The following is a 12,833-nucleotide window of genomic DNA, read 5'->3' as shown; positions in this document are numbered from 1 at the left end:
GGGAGGGAGTCTGTTCGCCCTGTCATGCATAAACGGCCTGTGCAATCACACCAGTCAGGAGCATCTATAGGCTTCAAAGGGACACTGATGAGAAGAGTTCTGGCGTGGGCGTGTATTTTAATGGCGTAACTCTATGTGAATATGGTAGGGAATCGCGCATACGGAAATGAGACCGTATTGACTCAAATGATTCTGCCTAGACATCTAAACAGGATACAGAATGTCGCAAGTATAATAGTATTGTATTTTAACGCTTTCGCAATTGATACAATAGATCCTGCATTTGCCACAGGTACAGATTCTGATACATGAGTATTGTCCCATATTAGCAGAGGTGCCTTTAAGTCTTGCTTCAGTGATGTTGGCATCTGACTTGCCAGAAAGCATGTATAGTTCGAATTTAGTTCGAGCTTAGGCTGCCCCATGTCTCTGTAGTTCTAGTCTGGCCGGTCACAATCATCTCACCAGCCTGTTTAAAGAGCGGTTGGAGGGAGGGTATACAGGCCTCGGGATGGTCGAAGGTTTCAACTCATCGAATTGGGACATGTAGCTCTCAACCTTCCCACCTCGCGAATTTGCACGCGTTGAGGTATAGCAGAGGTAATTCCACCGGCCTTAAAGCAATTGACTTTATACTGGACATATAATTTGACTTCAGAACCGTTCTTTCATTCTCGATGCTACCGTTCGCAAGTTGCCATAGACTTTCCCTGGAGGACTGCCAAGAATCAAACTCACAATAGCCTCTCTGGCAATATGGATGTTCTTGAAACCACCCAGGATGTGAATCTTGGAATCAGCTAGCACCACTCTTGTCCTGCTGGCATTCTCAATAGCGAACTTTGTCTTCCCATCTTTGCCGGCTATTCGGCCGATCGCACGACCAAGGTGCTCACCCTGAAGCGTCTTGACGTCCTTTATCTCGAAAGTCTCAATGTAAAGGTCATCTAACCGTAGTAATGCTATAGCATCGTCGACATCAAACCCTAGAGAAAACTATGAAGATTTCGGAGTCAGAATTTTCAAGATCGCAATGTACGACGTGCAGAAGTCTCGAAACTTACGGCCTTGACAAAATCCTCACCCTTCTGCAATGCTCCTGTATCGGTGGTATATTTCGAGGTCCTTAATTCTACGGTTCTGTTCTTCATACGGACTTGTAGCTGTAGGTGTTCGACGAGAGGAGGGTAGATTTTGGGCCACGAGGCTTTCAGGGGGGTCATGCGGTGGGGAGGGATAGGAACTTTTCGAGTTTCCACTCTCGTTGGGGCATCCTATGCACGATTAGAAACTGCCTTGGAAGGCCCGAGCTGCACATCCACATACAGTATGCTTTGCTGGTGCAAATCTTGGCCGTCCTTCCTCATCGATGTGCATTTCAGTATCTACATCTTGGGTGGCGCTCGGAATAGCATTTGCGTCTGGCAGAATATTGCTCGGGGCATCAAGCAGAAAATCGTCTTCCTGGCCTGTTCCACATTTAGATCACTATCGTCGACATCTGAGATCCGCAGACTTACTGTTGCCCGGTAAAGGCACATTTACGGGCTCAGCCCGCTTCTCAGGCTGCCCGATTAATGCTGTGGGCGCCGGCATCTCGATTGTATTTCAATCGCACACAAAGGATTCGACCGAGGAGACTGGTTACCTGTTGGCGGGGGGTTCTTGGTGTCCTGGGTTTGGAGGAGTGTCCGTCTATCTTATCCAAGAATGCGAGAAATGATTTTTACATGTGGGGAGCGACAATCAATCAGGCGGTGAATTATCTAGATACCTGAGATACCTGAGGCCGTCAGATTTTCCTTATCGATAAGATTTAAGATTTTCTTGGTCGGTCGAGACTCGATGGAGAAAAAAAAGCAGAAACGCCCCAAACCAGAGCAAGCCGAGAAAGCTCTCGTCCCGTCATTAAACCTCCACCACCTCTCTGTTCGCCCACATCTACGTCCACCCCCGCACCGCCAGAAGTAATGGGACCTGCAGCTTCAACAGCCTGCCATCCTTCTTTCTCATCATGATCGTGAGTCGGAGATTATGTCTTCACACCTAAGGCACCGGATATGGTCCCGATGGGATCCTGCAAACCAGCTTCTCCCCCCTTCCAGGACCCCATGGCCTAGTCCAACTCATCCGCAGACATCGCGGCACGTCTTCTTACACACCAGACCAGGACTACCGTTCCGTGCGGCGTTAAGGATACCGACCAACAGAACCTTTTCTTCCTGTGGCGCGCCCATCTATCGAGTCAACTTTTGTAACGGGGCGGCCTCAATATCAACAGCCTCAATAGCGGCATCGCATGCGACCAGCGTGGGAAAGACTCTATATACAGGCCCGCCGGTGTCAGTGTCACGGCAATCGATTTCGTTCTTAGCCCAGCAAGTATGGCGGAGAGGTATATACTCGGGCGGTCGACGCCGAGAAAGAGGCAGTGGAAGGCGAAATAAGAGCTCGGCATCCAGTAGCCGGAAAGGTCAAAAGCCCGTTGAAGACGACAAGCATGCTTCACCAGCACCACCTCCACCCGACAAAGTCGAGCCCCATTTGCCCGATTCCTCGCCGCCTGGCAAATATCTCAATCTTCCGCAAATGCCCAAAATGCCCCAGATGCCCCAGATGCCACATAGGCCAACAAAGGAGGAGCTACTCCAGGCTGCAACGGGATTTTGGTCTCGCCTGAAAGTCCGTTTCAAATGGTTCTCTATCAGGAGTGTACGACCTTGGAACGTTGATGATTGGAGCGCCTTCGTGTCCTGGTTTGTCCTTGGGAATATAGTATGGATCTTAGTTGGAACCACGACCTTTTTCTCACTTGTCATCCTTTCTATCAATACTGTTGTTGCCCAAGGTATGTTAATTATATTATAAGTTGCGTAATATAGATATTGACCGTCATTCCAGAAACGTTGGCGAGATGGGTAGGCGATTACTTAACGCATTCAGCTGGAATCAAGGTTGTATTCGAGTCTGCGATCGTTCCGAAATGGGGAGATGGGGTAATAACGTTCCATAATGTCTTCGTGTCGAGGAGACCAGGGCAGGGAAAGACCAAGGTCAGCAAGGGGTCTTCCATGAGCGCCGCAGCAGCGGCCGCTGCTGAAAGACAGGCGGAACTTGAAGGGACCCGAGAAGAGGAGGAAGAAGAGGAAGATACGAACTACACTCAATTTGACCTGACGATTGATACTGTGAACGTCACACTATCTTTCGTTAAATGGTGGAATGGCAAAGGGCTCCTCCGAGACGTCGAAGTCAAGGGAGTTCGGGGAGTTGTCGACAGAACTTCAGTACATTGGGATGATGAATACGTCGACCCCAAAACTTTCCGCCATGAGCATAACCCTGGGGATTTTGAAATCGATTCCTTTAAGATGGAGGACCTTCTGGTCACTATACACCAGCCGAACGGATTCCGACCTTTCTCAGTCAGCATCTTCTCCTGTGAGCTACCTCAACTACGCAAGCAGTGGCTGTTTTACGATTTCCTCTCTGCAAATAACATGTCCGGGGCCTTTGACGGATCGCTATTCACGATTCACCCACGTCAAATCCATGGGTTTGCGGGATCTCAAGCATCCCACATTAACTCTGGGACTGATGGTGAAGCGAACCCGTGGAAAAAGCACAGTAGACTTCGCATAGATGGCCTGAAGATCGATCATCTCAACCGAGGGGTTGAAGGGCCGTTTGGATGGATTCACGAAGGGAACGTCGACATAGTCGCAGATGTCATGTTTCCAGCAGAAACAGACGACAGCATCGCCAAAGTCATGTCAGATTTCTATGATCGAATGGAGGCCACAGTGGCCTCGAATAGATATTTACATCTCCTTGAAAATAACCCAAGGACAAATGACCTCGATACTCCGGAGCAAAGAGCAGCCTATTCGGAGAAGTTGAAACGGGACGACGACAAACGCTTTCTTGTAATGGACCTCCGAGTCCACCTTAACGATGTAAAAGCCGCGGTCCCCCTCTTTACGCGAGATTTGTCTTACATTAATTCGGCGTTGATCCGGCCAATTGTAGCCTATATCAACTCTAAAAAGACCTTCATTCCCATCAATTGTCGAATCGTGAAACGAGCGAGCGAATTTGACGGTAGTTGGACAATATTCGACAGTGGTTTGATGGAGGACCTTTCAGCTGAGACATACGAGGCATTTGCAAAGGACGTGGTTGACAGTCAGGCCCGGATGCGAAGGCTTAAAAAGGTTGGGTTTTGGTCGATTTCATTGGCAATTCAGGCGCTTTTTATGGGAATGGCAGGCAACGTTGCCTGATAATGACACTCTTCTCACTCCGTTAACGATATATGTATAAAGCCGTCAATTTGTAGACTATGGGTTAGCGGGTACATCACCGGATCGGCGTACAGATATGGAGGTCACATCTGTCAAGATCGCCATGGAACACAGGAGTTTTGGGATATGGCGAACTGTATATAGTTGGTTGTAATATGGATAGACACGGGCCGCGAACGCACATCTGCCCATAGCAATGATTCAAAGAACAGATCATCTCACCATTGGTTTCTTTCTACAGGATTGGCTCTGAGCTGGTCTTCGCATTATTAAATATGATACCACCTCATGCCGCTATATCCCCCCGGTACAAAGGCTGCGTTGCTTTTTCCCAATCCGACCATGTCCACTTCCGATGTTAATACATGCAAATCGTGAAGAAATGTATCGAGCAAATTCAGGATCCGCGGCTAGACTTCAAGCGTCGCTCGAAAGCCACAAAACCATTACGCCCTCAGATTCATACTTACTTCTTGGGTGTAGTGTTAGCTGCCAGATCCTTGGAGTACACGGAGTCGCCATCGTATCCAAAGAGGGGTTCGTCAGCCTTCCCGCCAATTTCCATGAACTCATTCGGATTTCGATTCTTAGACGGCGTCTCTTCCTGCTTCGGCGCACCCGCGGGGCCCTTTGACAGTCCGCCAGCATTTGTAGCCATGGAGTTGTTGACTCGGTTTTGGGAAGCTTTCGAGTTTGGATTCTTGACATAAACCTTGATTGGATCTTTGTCTGGCTGGATCTCTATGACCCGCGTAATCTTGACATCGTTGATGCTGCTGAGAAGTGTTCGTTCCCGCGCCATCTTCCTTTTGCTGAAATCCAGACCCGCAATTCCACCAACAAGACCATCTGTACTGTCGTTAGGGTTCACTGCCCCTTGAGTTATCCATGGGTGTTCCAGGCAGTTGTCTATAGTGTATCGCTTTTCCACATCCACTGTCAACATGCGGTCGATTAAGTCGAGGGCTGGGTCACCAACGGAGTCCCAGTATGGGGATGGATAGTCGAACCTTCCGGTCTTGATCTGTTGCGTGAGGGTATATGGGTTCTCCTTTGTGTATAACTCGTCAGAGAAGGGAGGAAAGCCACACAGACATATGTAGAGCACAACGCCCAAGGACCATATGTCTACTGCGCGCGTATATCGGCGGTGTCTGCTATCCTCTAAGATTTCGGGGGCCACGTAGCTTGGCGTTCCACATAACGTTGTCGTGAATGATTCTTCACCAATGATCTTTGCCAGGCCGAAATCAGCTAACTTCACGTGCAGGTCCTTGTCTGTAAGTAAGATATTCTCGGGCTTGATGTCTCGATGCACAATGCCTCGATCATGCTGTAGAATGTTAGTGAAGAAGACACTTCAAGAGTCGAGCCACACCTACCAGATATTTAACACCCTGAAATAGTTGGATGAACACTTTCCTTGTTTCTTCCTCGGTCAACTTCTGTTTCATTACGATCCAGTTGAATAATTCGCCCTCAGGCGCAAGTTCCAGGACAAGATATACAGAATTGGGCTCGTCAAATGTATCCTTTAGACATAGCATGTTCGGATGGTTGACGCCCATCAATACCGCGATCTCCTGTTGTAAGCCTTCGGTCTTTGATCTCTCCTCCACACCAGGCCTCTTCGTGAAGATTTTGGCAGCATAACGCTGGCCTGTGGCTTTCTCAACGCATAAAAACACCTCCGCAAAGTGTCCCTTCCCAAGCTTCTCCAGCAGTGTATATTGTTGCAAGAAAGCACTCGTACCCCGATTCTTTGGATACCTGAAAACGAATCTGGCTTTATCCAACAAAGTAATCTCATCTTGATCTTGCAGCTCCCGACGTTTGTTCCGCCCGATGAGGGCTTCGTTGACAAACGTTCCGTTACTTGACAAATCCTCGAGAACAGCAACGTTATCACCACCTTTGTTCTCGGCGAAGATAAGACAATGCCTGTTTGAGACAATGGGATCGTCGATAATGAGATCTACCAAACTTCAGATTAGTCTCGGTCTTGACAAAGAATCTTTGGTCACTTACCGCACTCGGGATGGCGACCTATCAAATATCCACCTGAAGCGGTTCCCTTCGACTGCGTCTGCTCGTATGCCTCCTCCCCCTTTTCGAAGACCTTGGCATCATCGTTTTTGTTCTTTCTATTCTCACTGTATTTACCAACCTCCTCTATCCCATCGGGCTTCGGACACGCGTTTCGTCTACGCAAAACTAACGACTTGCCATATTTTTGATCCAACGGAAGCAGATATCCCCAGACACCCTCCTCCACCTCATCCTTGACTTCATCGGACAATGCAGATGTGGGATAGACGAATTGTGAGAAGGCTTGAGTATCTTGAGGTGGGGAGGAGAAACCAGGCTCTTCTGTTAAAGAGCTGGGATCGGGAGGACGCTGATGTAGTTGGCTTGGTCGACCCTCAGGCGGGGTTGCTGTGGCCTCCTTGTATGCTGCAGCCGAGGAAGCCGAGGATTCCTGAGTGATAGGAGATGGTAAGTGTTGCTTCTTGGATACCGGGGTTGTCTGAGGCTGAGATAGTCGTTGGGAACGGCGTGGTTTCTTAGCTGAATCTCTGTCGTCGGCAGCTCCGCCCTACGTCGCGCACACATCAGCTCAACAGTTGACACAGAAGGTATGGGAGGGCTAAACAGACTCGGTCGCGTTTCAATTGCAATTTTCCCTCTTGCGGAGCCATCTTCACTGGTAATCAGAGGCACCTCTGAGAGCAAGGGGAAAAAGCAAGAGGGGGAGAGCCGGGCGCCCAACGGCAAGGAGCAGAATTGGAGCAAGCTTGATGCCAGCCAGCGGAGCAAGAAATATAGAACTGGAGATGAAAAATGAAAATGCGAATTAAAATCAAGGCGATCAAGTCAGTTTGTCTCGAGTTGAAGGGGACGTCAATGGTAATCAAGATGTGGTTCTTGGAGGACGGGCGACGAATGCCTGATTACTCCGTGTGATATGATATGTAGCTATCAGGCACCGGATCGTCGACTTTCGGACGTCGAGCCGTTGGAGGAGAGATGCAAGTCACATAACGTCACAGAAGGTCATCACCATGGCGTAGTTACGCACATACATCTACAGACGTATACATTTACATCTAATTAATACGTAAAATACTCTGTACAGGCACGTAAAATACCCAGATGCTCACTCACGGCAGGTACTGTAAGGTACCTGGGTACATCACGGAGAATTCGCCCAAGGTATCTTGCAGGGCTTCTCGCCTCTGATTGGTGGTGCCTGTCCCCGGGACCTAGCCTCGTGAAGCCCCAGCCTTGCCTTGGAGGGCATCAGATAGCATCTTGGAGTGAGCTGATCAAGACCTGTGATTATATATTAGTTGTAGGAGGGATTGGATAGGCTATCTATCATCCATAATCAGCTCTCGAATCTGCTCTTCCTCTTCAGATTCGGGACTTGCGGCGAGTTTGATCGGCCTCTGTCGAGCCCCGCCATAACCCTCTCTGCCGCACTCTTTTGGCCCATGCGTCCTCCAGCACCTGGCGTTCCGCCCCTGGATGAATCTCCGGATGCTGTTGCTGGCACAAATTCTATGGCGTCTCTCTGGCCCCTAGTGTTTTCGTCTTCGCGTTTCTTGAGGATCTTTTGCTGGCTCCTCGCCAGCCCTTCTTTGTATGCACGCTCGGGAAATCCATCGGGATCCCATAGATCCTTTGGTAACGTAGTTGAGTACTGACTGGCCTCGTCAATGTCTGAAAAATCCATGAGCTTTTGCATGAGACTGGGGTTCTTGAGGGCCGATGATTTGGCTAGCTTCTCGTTGAAATGTATGCCCTGCTGTTTCAAGCGAAGGAAATGCTTGAATTTCACGTTTGCGCTGGCATCAGGGGACTCCGGAGGGGAAAGTGGGATGTCGTAGTTGGGGACTGTGGGAAGCGTCAGGTCTCGTATGAGGGCTCGATTTGCAGAGTACGGCGATAGTGGCGCGAATCCTTCACCTTCCGACGACTCGGGAATGGTATCGTCGATTGGGTTGGCCGGTCCTAAAACAGGACCTACGAGCGGAGCTGTCACCGGAGCTGGTTCAGGTGCAGGTTGGACAGCGGTCCCATTCTTTGGGGTCTCGATTGTATCTATCGCACGGTTAGAAAGAGGGTGCGGGTAGGGTTCAAGAAACATACCAATCGAGACGCGGGCCGTGGAAGCACCAGACGTTGGTGAATGGACTTTCTGGAGAGCAGCCACCTGCGGGTCTTCCTCGTCGTCACTACTCCCATAATTGACCAGTCCTGCCATTGTGGGGTTGTGAATTGTTGTAGACTTGGTGTTGGATGTTCACCCCCAAGGAAGGCCACGAAATATTTCAGTGCCTCACGGATCAGGTCGTCATTGGCGCCTTGACGCGGTCAAGCTTGCCTAGCCATGCTAACCCCCCAGCTTCAACATCCCACAGTCTCCTCCACAGTATCTGCTTCACATACTCTTTGAAAGCCTTCTGATTCTACCCCTCCAGCTCCATTCCATCAAACACACAGACAGCTGCAAGCATGAACCATCTCCCCCAAGCTTGGGGTCGGGTACGTCCAGAGCATCGAGCTTGGTTTATTGTAGCTCGCTGACCTTCTACTCTCCAGCCCCGGGACGACTATTACGGCGCGTATGATGCCTCGTACTTCCAAAGCAACGGACCCAATCAGCATACCCAGCAGCCCATCGTTACTGGTACCTCGGTGGTGGCTCTCAAGTTCAAGGATGGCGTTGTGATCGCAGCAGACAACCTAGGTACACCCCATCGCCTTCATACTATGCTTCTGGCCTGGACCTGACATACTGCACTCTAACAGCATCGTACGGATCTCTTGCTCGATTCACCGATGTCAAGCGGCTTCGCACCTTCGCTGATACCTCTGTTGTTGGTTTTGGCGGCGACGTCTCAGATATGCAGTACCTAGACCGACTCCTCAATTCTCTCGATACCGAAGAAGCTTATACCTCATCTGGCCACACTCTCAATGCACGCAATCTTCATATCTATCTCTCCAAAGTACTTTACAAGCGCCGATCCGATTTTAACCCACTCTGGAATCAAGTACTAGTTGCAGGACTAGACGAGGAAAAGAAACCTTTCCTGGCAAGCGCCGATTTACTGGGCACGACATTCAGTGCACCAAGCTTGGCTACTGGGTTTGGTGCCCATTTGGCTCAGCCTCTATTAAGGAAGGTGGCTCCTGACGAGGAGGCTGCAGCCACATTATCCAAAGAGCAGGCTCTGGAAGCGGTGAAGGAGAGTATGAAGGTCTTGTTCTACAGAGATGCAAGAAGTATGGACAAATATTCCATTGCTGTGGTGACGAAGGAGGGTATTGATCTGAAGGAGAATGAGAAACTGGAAAATCAGAGCTGGGCTTTGTAAGTTGCCTCCCGACCTCCTTGGACAAGGATGCCTAAGCTGACAAGAGGGATTAATTATAGCGCGGATCAAATTCGAGGATATGGAACACAAGTCAACTGAGAGACCTGTTTTGAGTACCACTTCACTGTACCATTAGACACGTAACAGCACGAGGCATGACCGAAGGCAGTAATTCCTGCAGCAACCTGGCCTTCTTCCTTCTAAACCCAATGGTGATTTTGAGAGAGATAACTGGTCGACGTTTATATATTTATTGTAAAGATACTCTGAACGTGATTGACTAGGGCCGGGCAGCCTTATTCTATGTACTTTGAGGTGTGAAGAGATATCTCATGATCTCACAGTAGGAACTTTAGCGGGTAAAGACCTGGGACAGATCTTCAATTCAAGAACATCGCCAATAAGAGTCATATAATGCACCAAGTCAATTACTTCTGCAAGAGCATCTAGAGCACAAATTCAAGACGTGGCTTATTTCCGGATTCCTGGACCCCTTTTCCCTCTCGCTAATACAATTATCAAACAATTTGGTAGAGGCTTCGAGGGCGTCTATTCTACCGTGACAGACTTCGCCAAGTTACGTGGGAAATCCACATTCAAGCCCTCTGCAACAGCCAGCCAGTAGGCCATAAGCTGTAGTGGAATGACGTTCAGCAGACCCTGCAGACAGTCGACAGTCTTGGGGATCTCAATCTTCTCGGCCTGACCATCCTTGAACTCCTCATCGTTAGGGTTGCAGATGACAATTGGCTTGCCTCCGCGAGCAATGACTAAAGATGTTAGAGAGGGGTAAAATTTAGGGTCTCTTCTGAAGCTTACCTTGTTGATAAGCATTGAGGGACTTCGCGAAGATATCATCCCGTGTAAGAATCATGATGATAGGTAGATTCTCGTCCACCAACGCCAATACGCCATGTTTGAGCTCTCCAGACATGACAGCCTCGCAATGTAGATATGAAATCTCCTTAATCTTGAGAGCCCCCTCCAACGCGGTAGAAAACTGACTGCCTCTGCCCAGAAGTAGGAGACTTTTTTGGTGCTGGAACACTCTAGCACAAAGTTCCTTGATTGGCTGATCGAGTTTCAAGATCTCCTTGATCTGCTCGGAAATGCGGCCAAGGCCATCCATAATATCCTCTCGCCTCTTCTGCTTTGACGCCCGATCTTCACTCAAGGACAGTGCGAACATGATCATAGCAATGAATTGTGACGTGTAAGCCTTGGTCGAGGCAACACCGATTTCTGGGCCGGCGTTCACGTGCACACCACAGTGCGTGAGAAGGGATATGGAAGATCCAACCACATTAACGATACCCACAGTCAATGCACCCCGTTCCAGACAGTAGCGCAGAGCCATAAGAGAATCGGCAGTCTCGCCAGATTGAGAGACGAAGACACAAGTATCGTCACGGAAAACAGGGGCCTGTCTATCGAGGAAGTCGGAAGCTAGCTCAACTGAGATTGGAATCTCAGTGAGTTCCTCAAAGGTGCCACGAACTGCCATGCAGGAGTGGTAACTTGTGCCGCAAGCGATGAAGATAATTCTCCTACAGCGACGAATAGTAGCGATATATGATCTTAATCCGCCTAGCGTGACCATCTTGTTCTCAACATCAAGGCGACCTCTCATTGTGTTGACGACGGACTCAGGCTGTTCGAAGATCTCCTTCTGCATGAAATGGTCGAACTTGCCCTTCATGATTTCTTGGAGTTCTAATTCAAGCGTCTGAATGGTACGGACGTTCGATGAGCCATCAGCCTTTGTGAGTCTGTGGATATTGAGAGAGCCCTCGTGGATGTGTGCGATGTCATCATCCTCCAGGTACATGACTTTCTTGGTGTGCTCAACAATGGCCGAGGGGTCTGATGAAAGGAAGAACTCGGTTGGCATTGGAGCCCCGTCGTCTGTCATGAAGGCTCGAGATTGGGATCGGTGCAGGAGCGATTTGTCAGGGGGTGCGAGCAGATTGCCAGCTGAAAGAAAGTTTCCAACATTGGATTTCTTCAGAGCAACGTTCTGGGATGCTTGCTCAGCAGGAAGTGGCCCATCCTCCGTATATTCGACGTCGACGAAATCCACCTTCATTCGCTTTTGGGTTCGAACTCCAATGACCAAGGGGGAACCCTTTCTGGCCGCAATCACCTCATGGGGATAGTGAACTGACTTCATCAGTAATCCGAAAGCCCCCTGCAACTCCTTGATGACCGCCTTTGCCAAATCTGTGAAGCCAATTGTCGGGTGCTGGTCGTAGAGGTACTTTGCGAGCTTGGCGATACATTCGGTGTCGGTGTCGGTCTCAAATGTGAAGCCCTTGGATGTCAGGAGTGTCTTGAGCTCCTTGTAGTTGGTGATAATGCCGTTGTGGACGACTGAGAACTGCCACGATGGGTCGGACCTGAAGTGCTACGTTAGTGACTGCAATCTAACTCCGCCCATACGCGTGAATATACCTGTGCGGATGGCAGTTGCGGCGAGACGGAGAGCCATGGGTTGCCCATCTCGTGTGTGCAATGCCAGCATGTGAATCAAAGATCCTGCTCAAATCTGGCTTCTCTTCCTCAATGAGCTGCTTCAATTTCGCAACCTTGCCAACCTCCTTGTAGGCAAAGACCTGGTCCTTCTTGTCGCCGTCTACAGCAAGTCCCGCAGAATCATAACCACGATACTCGAGTCGCGACAGGCCATTAACGAGAGTGTCGAGAATGTATTTCCTGTCCCTCTCGACGAGGTAGTTGATGTAGCCAAAAATGCCGCTGCATGAAGGATTAGCGGATGTGATTTGGGAAGGACTGTGAGACCTGGGCTATGCGTATACGCACCACATTGCTGTTTATTTTTGGGAGAGGGGGAGAACGGGGGAACGACCGAGCGGGCAGAGGGAGAGAGAGTGTGTATGAGTGAACGAGAGAAGAGGATAACGAGGGGAGCTGGGTTTGTTGTATGGAGGGCAAGGCAAGGGAAAAGAAGAGAAGAGAAGGTCTTATTCTCCTTCCATGAAGCAAGCTCTTTGTCTTTAACGGAGGACTGTGTACACTTCGGATTGGTGTTTTACAAACGTCCAGCCGCGGAGCGCCCTGGCTCGCTAGCGCCAGGTGGCTGGTGGCTTGGGGGTACGAGGTTCCTGGTACGAGGCAAATACGGGGT

The 12,833-nt window shown here is 49.6% G+C and overlaps 6 protein-coding genes across 6 annotated transcripts; 2 read left to right on the top strand and 4 right to left on the bottom strand.

Annotated features, from left to right (window-relative positions):
* Window positions 1-654: 654 nt before the first annotated feature.
* M430DRAFT_47069 (hypothetical protein) lies at window positions 655-1,596 on the bottom strand (the record flags this gene model as incomplete). The annotated part of the gene is made up of 4 exons (XM_024867897.1): window positions 655-996; window positions 1,065-1,274; window positions 1,327-1,469; window positions 1,521-1,596. The coding sequence occupies 4 exons, from the start codon at window positions 1,594-1,596 to the stop codon at window positions 655-657; spliced, it is 771 nt and encodes a 256-aa protein (XP_024725535.1).
* Window positions 1,597-2,616: 1,020 nt separating this feature from the next.
* M430DRAFT_92917 (hypothetical protein) lies at window positions 2,617-4,283 on the top strand (the record flags this gene model as incomplete). The annotated part of the gene is made up of 2 exons (XM_024869746.1): window positions 2,617-2,848; window positions 2,902-4,283. 2 exons carry the CDS (start codon window positions 2,617-2,619, stop codon window positions 4,281-4,283), a joined length of 1,614 nt encoding a protein of 537 aa, XP_024725534.1.
* Window positions 4,284-4,303: 20 nt separating this feature from the next.
* On the bottom strand, window positions 4,304-7,261 carry M430DRAFT_32537 (hypothetical protein). The gene is made up of 4 exons (XM_024866193.1): window positions 6,962-7,261; window positions 6,333-6,900; window positions 5,687-6,279; window positions 4,304-5,637 (listed from the first exon to the last, which is right to left on the bottom strand). Exons 1-4 carry the CDS (start codon window positions 7,001-7,003, stop codon window positions 4,771-4,773), a joined length of 2,070 nt encoding a protein of 689 aa, XP_024725533.1. The 5' UTR covers window positions 7,004-7,261; the 3' UTR covers window positions 4,304-4,770.
* A 431-nt stretch (window positions 7,262-7,692) lies between these two features.
* On the bottom strand, window positions 7,693-8,571 carry M430DRAFT_92411 (hypothetical protein; the record flags this gene model as incomplete). The annotated part of the gene is made up of 2 exons (XM_024869708.1): window positions 7,693-8,408; window positions 8,457-8,571. The coding sequence occupies 2 exons, from the start codon at window positions 8,569-8,571 to the stop codon at window positions 7,693-7,695; spliced, it is 831 nt and encodes a 276-aa protein (XP_024725532.1).
* A 235-nt stretch (window positions 8,572-8,806) lies between these two features.
* Window positions 8,807-9,787, top strand: M430DRAFT_63195 (hypothetical protein; the record flags this gene model as incomplete). The annotated part of the gene is made up of 4 exons (XM_024869039.1): window positions 8,807-8,852; window positions 8,910-9,057; window positions 9,120-9,684; window positions 9,748-9,787. Exons 1-4 carry the CDS (start codon window positions 8,823-8,825, stop codon window positions 9,785-9,787), a joined length of 783 nt encoding a protein of 260 aa, XP_024725531.1. The 5' UTR covers window positions 8,807-8,822.
* A 444-nt stretch (window positions 9,788-10,231) lies between these two features.
* On the bottom strand, window positions 10,232-12,721 carry M430DRAFT_55417 (hypothetical protein). The gene is made up of 4 exons (XM_024868539.1): window positions 12,509-12,721; window positions 12,140-12,442; window positions 10,508-12,084; window positions 10,232-10,458 (listed from the first exon to the last, which is right to left on the bottom strand). The coding sequence occupies exons 1-4, from the start codon at window positions 12,511-12,513 to the stop codon at window positions 10,238-10,240; spliced, it is 2,106 nt and encodes a 701-aa protein (XP_024725530.1). The 5' UTR covers window positions 12,514-12,721; the 3' UTR covers window positions 10,232-10,237.
* Window positions 12,722-12,833: the final 112 nt, after the last annotated feature.

The sequence above is a fragment of the Amorphotheca resinae genome (genome assembly GCF_003019875.1).
Source record: "Amorphotheca resinae ATCC 22711 unplaced genomic scaffold M430scaffold_1, whole genome shotgun sequence".
In the NCBI taxonomy this organism is placed as follows: domain Eukaryota; kingdom Fungi; phylum Ascomycota; class Leotiomycetes; order Helotiales; family Amorphothecaceae; genus Amorphotheca; species Amorphotheca resinae.
This window is presented reverse-complemented; position numbering and strand designations above follow the sequence as displayed.

Bases quoted from the DNA above. Each gene is read 5' to 3' on its own strand.
- M430DRAFT_32537 (XM_024866193.1), bottom strand. From the start codon at position 7,003: ATGGCTCCGCAAGAGGGAAAATTGCAATTGAAACGCGACCGA. The intron at 6,901-6,961 runs GTCTGTTTAGCC...TGCGCGACGTAG, and splicing joins TGCAATTGAAACGCGACCGA to GGCGGAGCTGCCGACGACAG. The intron at 5,638-5,686 runs GTAGGTGTGGCT...AACATTCTACAG, and splicing joins TTCAGGGTGTTAAATATCTG to CATGATCGAGGCATTGTGCA.
- M430DRAFT_55417 (XM_024868539.1), bottom strand. The intron at 12,085-12,139 runs GTATATTCACGC...GTAGCACTTCAG, and splicing joins CGCAACTGCCATCCGCACAG to GTCCGACCCATCGTGGCAGT. The intron at 10,459-10,507 runs GTAAGCTTCAGA...TAACATCTTTAG, and splicing joins CCTCAATGCTTATCAACAAG to TCATTGCTCGCGGAGGCAAG.